The 12,560-nt window shown below is 48.8% G+C and overlaps 1 protein-coding gene and 1 non-coding gene across 2 annotated transcripts; one reads left to right on the forward strand and one right to left on the reverse strand.

Moving 5' to 3' along the window:
* Positions 1-1,247: 1,247 nt before the first annotated feature.
* Positions 1,248-8,806, forward strand: Serpina3n (serine (or cysteine) peptidase inhibitor, clade A, member 3N). Its single transcript, NM_031531.3, has 5 exons — positions 1,248-1,338; positions 3,167-3,820; positions 5,644-5,917; positions 6,820-6,970; positions 7,896-8,806. The coding sequence occupies exons 2-5, from the start codon at positions 3,184-3,186 to the stop codon at positions 8,088-8,090; spliced, it is 1,257 nt and encodes a 418-aa protein (NP_113719.3). The 5' UTR covers positions 1,248-1,338; positions 3,167-3,183; the 3' UTR covers positions 8,091-8,806.
* A 3,139-nt stretch (positions 8,807-11,945) lies between these two features.
* On the reverse strand, positions 11,946-12,076 carry LOC120093457 (small nucleolar RNA SNORA17). Its single transcript, XR_005486512.1, has one exon. It is a non-coding gene; the product is annotated as a small nucleolar RNA SNORA17 (small nucleolar RNA).
* Between the last annotated feature and the right edge of the window lie 484 nt (positions 12,077-12,560).

The following is a 12,560-nucleotide window of genomic DNA, read 5'->3' on the forward strand; positions in this document are numbered from 1 at the left end:
TCTACATACTGGTTTAAGCTGCTGGGGGACAGGTTGGGAGAAAGGAGGTCAGTGGCCAGAGCCTGGTTGAAGTAATGGGAACTAAGACAGATCCCCTAGGGCAGATAGTCCAAGTAAGTTGAGGTGCTGTCATCTGGGTGTAAAGGGAAAAGGAGAGGAAGAGTGTGAGAAAGTCAAGTATGAGGGTTAGGCACTACTGGGGGATAGGCAGTTGCTGCACTGATGATGCTGAAGTTCTTAGCATGGGATAGGCAGGTGCTGTGCTGATGATACTGAGGTCCTGAGCATGGGATAGGAAGGATGCTGTGTTGATGATGCTGAGGTCCTGAGCATGGGCAGTAAAAGCCATCAGGCTTTGGGATGGGCAAGGCAGAGGTGATACAGGGCTAAAAGAGTATGCTGGAGAGCACCTTTATTAATCAGGTACTGTCTGCAAGGTTTTAAGTCTTGTGCAGAGTGATACATGAGTAAAAGTAGGGTCCTAGAGTAGAGTGTTAATGGGAGTGCTGATGAGAACCCTCTGAAAGAGAAAAGGTGTCCTGTACTTTGGGATCAATGAGGGTGTGCGGAAGAGAACACATTAAAGCATCAGTAGGAGTCAGTAGACAAAGAGGCTCTTCAGGGTTTAGGAGAAGAAGAATACTGGAAGGAGCTGGATGCATGTAAGAAGTGTAAGAGAAAAGAAAAGCATGACTGGCCATGATGTTCCTGCCCAACAGAGAGGTTTGGGAATGAGGCATAGAGGGAAGAGCAAGTCTCTATTTAGCATACAGTCATTCCTGACAGGACAGATATAGATGTAGACAGGTTCTGTCAGCACCACGTGTGTGTTTATTACCATGGACATTTCCATAGAGTAACTGGAAGGATGGGCGTAGAGAGTCGCTCTATTCCTTCCAAAATGACTTAGAGGCTCCAGGATGAATGTTAGCTGCAGCCCTCCCTAAAGACAAGTATAGCAGAGGTCCTACACTCTCCCTTTACTTCTGACTTCCCCCCACACACACTTTCCACATTGACTCTGAACCATTTGGTAAACCAAAGACATGCCCAGGAGATCGGTAGGCTTGTGTAGAGCAGAGATGGGAATTTTCCCATCAGAAAGTAGGGACTATGAGTCCATGTTCCCAGAAATCATCCCGTCTGCCCATTTCCAGTCTAAACACAGAGCACAGCTTGTCCATGCCAGCATTTCCTAAGAGGAGGGAGGAGCCCTTGGTGGGGTTAAATAGGCATCCCTGTGCACTGGGGATAACAACACACCAGGGAAGTGGCAACCCTGAACATCAGGAGTCAGCAATCACAGAGGCTGGCAGCTGGCTGGTATCGGCTCTGCAGGTAATGCCCACGATTCCTGCCTCCTGGAGCAGAAGGAACCTTCCCAGGCCTGTGTGGTACTGGCTATGGTCTGCAACCTATGTTTGTGGGGGTGGAGCAAGAGCTTTGGCTGAGATACTAGGTTAGAAGCAGGGAACATTTCTGGGGTTCATGAAATTTCCTCTCTGGTTTGTTGCTCTTGCCTATGGAAGATGCAGATGCTGTGGTCTGTGCTCATGGAGAGTAAATGGAGCCTGCACCTCTGACTCCACAGGTGGAGTTTTGAGAGCTTGCTAGCTTGCCTACTGCTGCCATTGCTAGGGTGACACAGGACTGTTGCAGAGTCACGCCGGGGGAGGTGGCAGCTCTGCTGTGATCACATCACAGAAGACATGCCTGGGGAGTGGGATCCCACTTCCCTCCTAGATCCCAGATGCCATGGTCACGCTCAGGGGCTTCACCCTCAACAGGGGAAGCAAAGAAGGCTCATGCACTGAGTCACGTCTCCTGCTGTACAAACCCAGCAGCCTCTTTACTCCGGAAATAATTTTGGCACAAAATGTTGTTTAGTACTTTTCCAAAGAAATGTTTGCATGAGTCTGAAAGCAAAACCAGCCAAGTTGCTGAGGTCCCTGGCTCGTCTGCAGGCATGTCACGGCTATTTGCACGAGTGGCTTAGCACCAGCACACCCTCCTCTTGTAAATCCTTCTTCTCTCCACTCCATCTTCCCTTAGCTCCATCCTCCTCTCCCTGATCCCCTTCCTCCTATCTCCCCACCCCACTTTCTTCCACTTTATCACTCCCTTCCTTCTCCAAATGCCTGTTCTCCCCTTTCTCTTCTTCCTCTGCCTCCTGTTCATTTACTGTTCACCTTCACCTTTGGACATCTGTACAAGTGGCCAGAGGCTAAAGGTACACAATCTTGTTTACCAGGATCGTAATAGCCCATTACGATGCCTGTGACCCCCACATCAGGTGTATAGAAAGGAGATGGACCCCTACACATTCCCTACAACCACCCAATGCCCACAATAAGCCAACCACTTACCCATAATGTAACCTGGACCCCTCACCAAGCTACACAGAGAGGTCCACCCATTTGCTTGCTATCACACAGACATCCTGACAGCCAACATGAAATCTGGTCCAGGTGTGAGAAATTGATACCTGTCCTTCTTCCCACCAGAAGGCCTTCCAAGCCTGAGGTATAAAGCACCATGTGGTGGCCTGGTATGGCTGAGAGAACCTTCCCCTACTAATCCTACTGATACCCATTCACACTACACTGGATATCTCCAGTGTTTCTACTCAATTGGCATCCACACTCGCAGAAATGTACCCTGATTCAGGCCATGGTTTTGAGATTTTTGCAGACTTGTCAACAAAAGGCTAAGACAGACCCTGTGCTAATTACTGCTCCAAGGCTCTTGAGGTCTGCCTATAGGGAACAAGTAGGCAGGAACTTGGAGGAAGGCAACAACTACAAAGGAAGAGGAGTCCCTGCCTTCTAATGGGTCTGTGTGCCATGAGAGAAAGAGAGAATATTCTGAGTAGACAGGGCTTACACCCATCCCCCACTCCTATTTTGCCTTGCTCTTTGACCCGGGCATATCCCTTTAACTCTCTCAGTATTTGATTCTCTGTTAGGAAAATTGGCTACTGCGACAGTACTTCCTCCATGGTTATAGGGAACACATGACGTAGTACGAACATATGAGCACCTCCCATGGACAGTCACAGTGGCAGCAAGGGCAGCAAAGCATGGCACGATGCTGGCCCAGTGGGAGAACTGGAAGATGGTCAGAGCACCAGCTGATGCTTCCTGACTCAAAGGGTGTTTTCTTTCAGCCTGAAGACTGGAGAAGATGACCCGCCTTGTGACTCTGGAGCTCTTGATGGCTGGGATCGGCTCTGCTCTCCTCTGCTTCCCAGATTGCATACTGGGAGAGGACACTCTATTCCATGAAGACCAAGACAAGGGGACACAACTGGACAGTCTCACATTGGCCTCCATCAATACTGACTTTGCCTTCAGCCTCTACAAGAAGCTGGCTTTGAGGAATCCAGATAAAAATGTTGTCTTCTCCCCACTTAGCATCTCAGCCGCCTTGGCCGTCGTGTCCCTGGGAGCAAAGGGCAACAGCATGGAAGAGATTCTAGAAGGTCTCAAGTTCAATCTCACAGAGACCCCTGAGACAGAAATCCACCGGGGCTTTGGACACCTCCTCCAGAGGCTCAGCCAGCCAAGGGACGAGATACAGATCAGTACAGGCAATGCCCTGTTTATTGAAAAACGCCTTCAGGTCCTGGCAGAGTTCCAGGAGAAGGCAAAGGCTCTGTACCAAGCTGAGGCCTTCACAGCTGATTTCCAGCAGTCTCGTGAGGCCAAAAAGCTCATCAATGACTATGTGAGTAAACAGACCCAGGGGAAGATCCAGGGACTGATCACAAACCTAGCTAAGAAGACATCCATGGTACTGGTGAATTACATCTACTTTAAAGGTAAGTGTGATCACTGCCTGGGGAGTGGAGGGACCTTGGCTGGGTACCTGTGTCAGTAGGACGATCGCTGGAGAGGAAGTCCTCTGTAGACATGAGTGTATTACTTATTATTATCCAAAGGCCTTACTTTTCCTCCGGAGTTTGTTTTTTTTTTTTTTTTTTTTTTGGAAATGGTCTAATTCATGATACACAGTGAACATAAACCCCTATCTGTCCATCTAAGAAGACGATCTGGGCTGTGCCTTAAACTTAGTTACTAGTAGAATGCCAGAGCTCACATGTCCAGTCCTACCTGAGTGTGTAGAAGTCATGGCTACTCCCTATAGAGATGGATGCCCTCAGACTGACCACTGCAGGCATTTTGAAAATGCTCCTATAGGAAATACCCATCCCTGTTGAAGAGCCTCTATCTCTAGTAGGGTCCATGTGGCATGGGGAGTTGATGCCCTAAGGAGTCAGACTGTCCTAATCTTAAAAGAAGAAGCATCAAAGCCCACAGCTAGTGAAGACTCCTGCTGGCAATTACTACATAGGACTTCTCCCATGATCCTTTTCTGTAATAAGCTGGGCCTTGACATGAAGAAGCAGGGACTAGGTAAAAGACGTTAGAGATGGGAAAGTGTCAGCCAGTGTTCTGTGTTTAGTGTCTGGCTACTTAACACAACTGTCCTTCTGGAAAATAACGAGCCGTTAGCATGAAAAGTCAAATTCCCAAAACACATTCCTAAGCCAGAGAGTCTGATGAGAGACTTGGGTGCAAGATGGTTGGAGACTCAGCTGGAGATGCTGTAGGTAATGGTACTGGGGGAAATCCAGAGATCCCACATCAACAGCATCCTGCTTGATAGAGACCAGGGAGCAAGGTGACAGCCCTGAAATTGATGACTGACAGAAGTGATGATGTCATCAGCATGGAGTACATCTGGGACTGTATTAAAGTTTGTCAGGAGCAGAGGAAGAGCAAGCCTGGGGCAATAGACAGAAAATCAAGGTGACAATGGAGAGAAATATAGGACAGGAGGTCAGTTGGATAGGAGGACAGGAGGACAGAGAACAGAAAGGCAGGAAAGCCCCAGAGCTGATGTGGGCTGACGATAGTGGAAACAGAGTGACAGCCAGTAGGGTTAGAATACAAGACATGACTCTGTCAACTCTGCCCAGGACACAAGCTCAAATGCTGCTTGCTGTGAGGTGGGATATGTTTAGGCTGTGAGATGCCAAGTGTAAGAAATTCTTTCGTCACCAAGTCCCAGTGTGTGCATTGGGAGAGGGGGCATAAACTAGAAATCTGGGATAGGCCTGAGTTGAACCTGGGATTGGTGGTGGTGGCCATAGCCCATAGGTAGGATGATGACTCATTACCCATGTTTTAGCTCACAATCTATGGAATTATGAACTGATCATGATATGCGAGAACTCAGTCTCTGCTGTTCTGTTTCCCCTAACAACTATCCTAACAGCCGTTGTCTTCTAGACAATGATTCCCATGAGGAAGACAGGACCCTCACATCTCCCCAGGCTCCAGTTTCACCAAGTTCACTCTTGTCTGTCTTACACACTCCACCCAGATCCCTGCCTCTGTCAGGAGCCCAAGTAACCACACTGTGGACTTGGGATTCCCCTGTCCAAACAATGCCCGGAGACAATGCTCATTACTAGCAGCTTGACCAAATACATGAGTTTTCCAATTCAACATATGCCACACTAAGGGACACTCTGAGTGAATGAAGATGAATGGATTGCTGTCACACCTCAGAAGCTGAACATGGATGGGAAGGAGTGTATCTGCTGCTGTTACAATCTGATAGTTTGCTCCCTTTTAGGCAAATGGAAGGTGCCTTTTGACCCTCGGGACACATTCCAGTCTGAGTTCTACTCTGGCAAAAGGAGGCCTGTGAAAGTGCCCATGATGAAGCTTGAGGACCTGACCACACCCTACGTCCGGGATGAGGAGCTGAACTGCACTGTTGTGGAGCTGAAGTACACAGGAAATGCCAGCGCCCTGTTTATCCTCCCTGACCAGGGCAAGATGCAGCAGGTGGAAGCCAGCTTGCAACCAGAGACCCTGAGGAGATGGAAGGACTCTCTCAGGCCCAGGTGCATGTCCTCAGGACCCAGAACTGTCATTGATCCCTGTACTGCAGTTATCCTGAGGGCCACTGTCCGTGTACCTCAGAGTCTCCCTTATACCCAGTGTAATTGGTAAAGAGTCAGCAGGTGACATGTGAAGTTGAGTTGAACTTCCTTCTGCTGACTATATGTTTTGCATCCTGAGTAGCTGTCAATGTTGTTCACAAGACAAGATCAGCTAGAACAAGGGACTGAGGTGTCCTCCCTCTAGCAGGCTGTAAATTACTCGGAATCTAGAATGAGTTGGAAGGCAGAGGGAATTGTGATTGGCAGAAGAGAAGCTCTGTATCCTATGAAGCCATCTTATCCTCTCAATATGAATCATTCACCATATACAGAATAAGACTTGAAGACCTGCTAGACCATAAGAAAATGTCTGAGACTAAAGCACAAAATTTCAAGAAAATTTCAAGAAAACCTTATGGGCTTTCTTGTAATTGAGAAAGAAGGGACATGGAAATTAAGCTAATCATTATGTAGTAAGAGCTGAGGAGTGTTGAGGTGGAGAGGAGGAGTGTCAGGGGATTAGGAACTCTGGAGGTTGATGCGGTGTGCTGTGTTAAATAGAATGCTCATTAGGTGATTAGGATTGGCATGACAGGCAAGGAGTGCATTTGTGGTTCTAGGAGGAAATGATTCTCAATCAAGGAACAGCTAGGACCAAGTCAGGTTGCCTGTCTACTGTTCACACTCTCAGTGACTAATGGATAGTTAATGCCCTATGAAGAGCAAGGTCATGTGGTCTAGGCATGGGTGGAAAGAGAACTTCACTCCAGGGACAGGGTTGTCTGTGGACAGAAGCCCCAGTGACAGGGAGGATTGAGAGGGCCACAGTTTCCAGTGACTCTCCATTTCTCTTTCATTCTCAGCATGATAGATGAGCTCTACCTGCCCAAGTTCTCCATCTCTGCTGACTACAACCTGGAGGACGTCCTTCCAGAGCTGGGCATCAAAGAAGTCTTCTCCACACAGGCTGACCTGTCTGGGATCACAGGGGATAAGGACCTGATGGTCTCTCAGGTAAGTCAAGAAGCACTTGGTGGTTCAGCTTGGGTCCTGAATATGGATGGTTAAGGCCATGTGGCCATGTGGGGATGGTAGATGAGTGAGAACACCTGCATTTCTGTTTCCTTCGTGCCTTGGGAGACTTTGATTACACCCTAGATACTTCTGCTGACAGCATGAAACCCAGTCCCTACTTTACCCCATGGATAACCACAAGTCAGAGCCCATGGTAGGGAAGTACCTATGCTTGGTGTGAGATCACCATGGGTGCCAACCTGTGCTGTACTGCAGGGCCACCCACAATCCACTGCAGGGGCAAAGCACGTCCAGCCTCAGCTTCTTTAATGCAGTGCTGGGACAGTGCTTCTTGACCAGCACACAGAATAATAACAGTAAAAGTAATAACCAGGATCTATGGCAGTTCTGATGAAAACCCCAAGAATAGGAAAGAGAAGCCTTAGACCCTCATACTACATCCCTAGCTGCACAGCCTGTCAGTGTCCAATGTTCTGTCCAGGGCCCACCCAGAGCCCTGGGCTCAGATCTGTCCCAGCAGGACATGGAAGTCTGGGAATGTTCAGCCATGTCCTCTGAATTGCTGGTGTATGTCCCAAGGAGGCTGGAGCAGGAGGGATGCTGAATCCTCCACTGGCTGCCAGCATTCTGGCTGTTCCCTCTGAAGACGTTGAGAAGCTGCCTGTGAGGAAACTCCTGCCTACTGCCATCCTTCAGTTTGTAGTGGGTTTGAGGGCAGCACAGATTCAGACACTGAGCAGACCAGGGCACGCCTCATCTCATACCCTGAGCAGAGACTTGGAAATCCATGCTCAGGCAAGGAACAGAGAGACTCAGCAGCAGAAGAGACCAGCGCTCACTGTTTGCTCCAGACCCCTCTCCTGCCCTCTCTGATGTCCACTGAGTGATGTTTCTCTCCCCACAGGTGGTCCACAAGGCTGTTCTGGATGTGGCTGAGACAGGCACAGAAGCAGCCGCTGCCACAGGGGTCAAATTTGTTCCAATGTCTGCAAAACTGGACCCTCTGATTATAGCTTTCGACCGGCCTTTCCTGATGATTATCTCTGACACAGAAACTGCAATAGCTCCCTTTTTGGCCAAGATATTTAACCCCAAATGAGATTCGAACTTCCCAAGAGTTGATGCTTCTCCTGAGGCATTGAGCCTGTCTGTGGGTCTCTGTGTGCATTTTGGCTTCTATGCTCTGATTGGCCATGGCGGCATGCCTGGATGAGACAGTAACTAACTGTGTAACAGCCTCATGTACAGACGCCTGTGCAGAGTCGCTGCCATGCTCCCAAACTTCTTGGTACCACTAGCTCATATTTCTGAGCCTAAAATTTGTCTTTCCCCTGCCCTTGCTCTCTCTCCCCTGTATCTGCCTCAACCCAGAAGCCAGGGCCCCATCAGGTTGTCTCAGTCCCAACTTAGGCTCTAGTTATATCTTCCTTCAGCGTTGCTGTCTTGATGGGACTGTGCACGATTACCGGCCAACCCACATGGACCAAGAAGAACACTTGCTGGTCCGTATCTTTCTGCAGTATGTGGGATCACTTGGTGCCCAGTGCTGCCTCACTATTTCCTTCCTCTGGGCACTGCTCCTTGCAGCATGGCCTGACCTTGTCCACATCTGGCACAGAGCTGGAGCCCTCCCTTCTGCAGATGCATGGCACCTGTGGGTCAGACCAGATCCCCCTCCCCAGCACTCCTACTTAGAGCAATGCAGCCTTTCTTTTAGTTCCCAGCTGACCAACCTCACACAAAAGATGACCAACAACAACCAAAATGAAGAGGTAGGAGCAAAGGATCAATAAACACATCACTGCATTGAATGTAGCAGTGTTCTCTCAGCTCCTGTTGGCAGGGGTGGGCTCTAATGACAACAAGGCACATAGAGACTGTCACTCACACCCTGTGACTTATGGGATGGCCCTCTGACCTACATGCTATTATGAGTTCCTTTATGGATGAGGAAACTAAAGCACAGAGAAGCTTAGTCACTTCCCCATGAATCACAGCTAGACACTCTGGTGTTCCAGGCTTCCCAATGCCACAGGGACAACCAACCTTCACCAAGCCAAGCGTCTGTTCCCAAGGCATCACATTCATGGTGATAAAGTGGTAAAACAAGACTCTAGATGCTTTAAACAGGACATCCAAAGGGGCCCGGGACCAGGATGTGAGCTCTGCTCTAAGGTCAGAGGTTAAGTATCTCTGTTCAGGTGGAATGGTATCCTGGATAGAGCCCAAGGCGCATTTGTGTGCGGTACCGGGTGTCCAGGGAGAGTCCTGTGAGCCTGGAAACAGTCAGAGGCCTGCAGACAGGGGGAAAGGTGTCCAGGTTTGTCGAGCGCCCAAAGTCTCGCCAGCAAGAACGACGCGCGGACACCAGGATCCTTCTGCAGCAAAGCGTTTATTGCATCTTGAAGAGGAGAGAGCGAGCCCCAGAATGGCGCTGCTTGTATACACCCTAATGTGGCGTGTCCACGCTTGATTGGTTGTTTACCCATGATCTCATCAAGCACGCCCCAGAGTGGGCAAAGACCTGGCACGAAGGCACTCTTGCACATGCGCACAGTTAACTTCCTGAAAGGGAGTCGGCTGGCGCAGCAAAGGCTGGCGCCATCTTGTAATGGCGGAGGCTATCCTGGCCTTCCACGTGGGGCGCAGTGGAAGCCAGCGCCATCTAGCGGTGGCGAATGTTATTGCGGCCCTCTACACAGGTTGAGATACATTTGAGTCTCAAGGGACCTAAGAACACACAGTGACAGGTGGACCTGTGGTCAGCAGAGAGTCACACACACAGGATTCCCTTCCCTGGCCAGCACTGAGATACTGCTCATGAGTACCATGGAGTGAGAGAAGAGTGGGGGTCGTCTATTGAAAGCAGCAAGTGTCACAACCAATTAGTGACATTTTTACTGCTGTCCAGGGTCAATATTTGGCTTTGTTGTCACTGACAAAAAGCTTGAGGGGTTTTGTTGTTTGAGGAAAGGGCTGTGCATAGAAACCTACCCTACCCAGCTCCCTTCATATCTGACAGCTGTGCAACACTGTGAGCTCGCAGAACTAAATGCCAGCATACTTCAAAATGTCTGCTTTTATGTTCCCTGAGTCCATTTGGTGAGGGCGAGGAAAAGTTCTTGTTCGTTTGTTTGTTTGTTTGTGATTTTGTTTTTGAGACATGGTTTCTCTGCATAGCTCTGGCTGTCTTGGAACTCACTCTGTAGACCAGGCTGGCTTCAAAGAGATTCATCTGCCTCTGCCTCTGGAGACCTGGGATTAAAGTTATGTACCATCATCAAGCAGCTTTGAAAAGTTACTAGAAAACAAGTATGTGTAGCGTTTTCTTCGACACAATCCAGAGGGGTAAAGAGGTAGAAACACATCATGTATAAGAGAAACAATAACTGTGCATATGTACATAGCATGCAGTGTATATGTATACATAACACATCGTAGACACATATCACATCATATATGAGAGACAACAACTGTGCATATGTACATATCATGCAATGTGTATATATATATATATATATATATATATATATAACATCATATGCACATATCACATCATCTATGGGGCAAATAAATTGATAGCAAGATGGTGTGGAAGGACACCTGGCCCTCAGACTTCTCTCTGTGCTTAGTCAGTCAGGGAGTTTTTAACCATCCCTGGCCCCAAGCCAGCCGAGGAAGGACCAGAGATGCAGTTGCTAAGGTACTCAAAGTACATACTTGATTTTCTGCATCCAAGTGTCAAGTCCTGCATCAAGTGCCAGGTCCTACTGGTCCTGCAATAAACGGAGGTTCCGTGCTGACAGACAGTGAGAGGGCATTCAGTAAATGTGGTGCTTGTGTGCTTGAAGCTTCTGCTTGGATGCCTCCAGTACCAGAGAATTCATCATCACCTACCATATTTTAATGACACTTGTTCAGTTCATTTGCAAAAAAAAAAAGAATTTCCAAACCTTTAGTGTTCACTGCTGGGGCAGGGGTCTTGTTTGAAAGTCAGGCCCCAACCTGTCCTGGGTAGTTCTGATTCAGGTCTGGGGAAGTTTCAGACCCAAACCTCTGCACTGGAACATCTCTGGTCCCTCACAGGAGTGACCCCTGGGGGCCTGGGGGGGCTTTGATCTTTGCTTTGAGTAGCCCTGTAGGCAACCCCAGGGTTAGAGAGCATGAACTCTTTGATTCAGAAGATCTGGGAAGGGGGTCTTGAATAGAGAAGTGGGGGAAGTTTTCTTTGTAGGAAGCAAGCAGGCTGCTTTCTGCTTGCCTGACTGATCAGCAAGTCTTACACACCCCCTAGTGGCCATTTGTGAGAAGACAGTGGCAGAGGTGCAGGTCTCCTCCCTTAGGGCAGGAGAATCATCATCCTGTTTGTGTAGCTGTGGCGGTTTCTGTCATTCATGCCCTGGCCGTCTTCGACCCTGTCACCCTCATGAGGCAGGGCACAACACAGCAGAGTAGGCAGAGAATGGTGTTCCCAACTCCCAGAGGAGAAAATAGATCTTGTTGGTCTCTAATTTGAGACAGGGCCGTGAGATGCCACCTAGGCTGCCCCATCTGCCTGGCTCTACCCTCCAGAGCTGCACTATGGATACCAGTCCCCATTTCCAGAGAGAAAGCAAATTTTCCCTTAATTTCTTTGTTTCTTAAAAAAAAGGGTGTGTGTGTGTGTGTGTGTGTGTGTGTGTGTGTGTGTGTACCCCTATCACAGCACATATGTGGAAATAAGAGGACAACTTTTGAGCATCAATTCTCACTACCCACCTTGTTTTGCAGGGTCTCTTGTTCCTGTCTCTCCACACAGAATTCTAGGCGTGCCCTGCAGTGGCAGCATGAGCCACACAGAGCTCTGCTTGCTCCTGGTCCCTGGAGTTGTTGGGCCTGGTGGTCTTCTCAGGCTCACATTTTTCAGGGAGTGTTAGGCTACTTACACTTACTTACTTTCTTACTTACTTACTTACTTGCTTGCTTGCTTACTTTCAGATGTCCATAGATCAGAATGCTGAGTGTAGACATAGCCTGTCTCCTCTCTGCCACCTACTGGCACACGTATGACACAGCCGCCACACCTGCATCACTTGTAGGAGCCACATTTCCTTAAGCATCTACTCCCTGAGTTTCCTTCCAGCTTCCTGCCAGCTACAAGACAAAAGTCCAATTCCCCGAGCTGGCATTCTCAGTTTGCCCCTCTGTGCCATCCTGACCCCTCTCTCCAGCCCTGACCCCTATTTCTCTTGAATTACTGCACTGACCCCGTGGGCAGCCCATCATGTCCACCCCTTTCTTTAAATATGCAAACTCCTCACACCCTTCAAGGTCCTGTGCAAATGTGTGTTGCCCTCCACTGTGCTGTTACCCGTCACCCCTGCACCAAATGCAGAAATAAGTCCCTTGGGTAAAAATCCCTTTAATGTCAACTCTTCTCTATCAAATCATGAGCTCTGAGAAAGCCATTGCAATGTCACCTCATGGAGCCTGCTGTACCTGACACAGTGGATTATAAGACTTGACCTCTATAAACATGTACGGAACACATCCTTGGATGAATGAGTGATGGGGGAGGGGATGTGTGATA

Source organism: Rattus norvegicus, chromosome 6 (genome assembly GCF_036323735.1).
Source record: "Rattus norvegicus strain BN/NHsdMcwi chromosome 6, GRCr8, whole genome shotgun sequence".
Lineage (NCBI taxonomy): Eukaryota > Metazoa > Chordata > Mammalia > Rodentia > Muridae > Rattus > Rattus norvegicus.

Bases quoted from the DNA above. Each gene is read 5' to 3' on its own strand.
- Serpina3n (NM_031531.3), top strand. From the start codon at position 3,184: ATGACCCGCCTTGTGACTCTGGAGCTCTTGATGGCTGGGATCGGCTCT. The intron at 3,821-5,643 runs GTAAGTGTGATC...GCTCCCTTTTAG, and splicing joins GAATTACATCTACTTTAAAG to GCAAATGGAAGGTGCCTTTT. The intron at 6,971-7,895 runs GTAAGTCAAGAA...CTCTCCCCACAG, and splicing joins AGGACCTGATGGTCTCTCAG to GTGGTCCACAAGGCTGTTCT.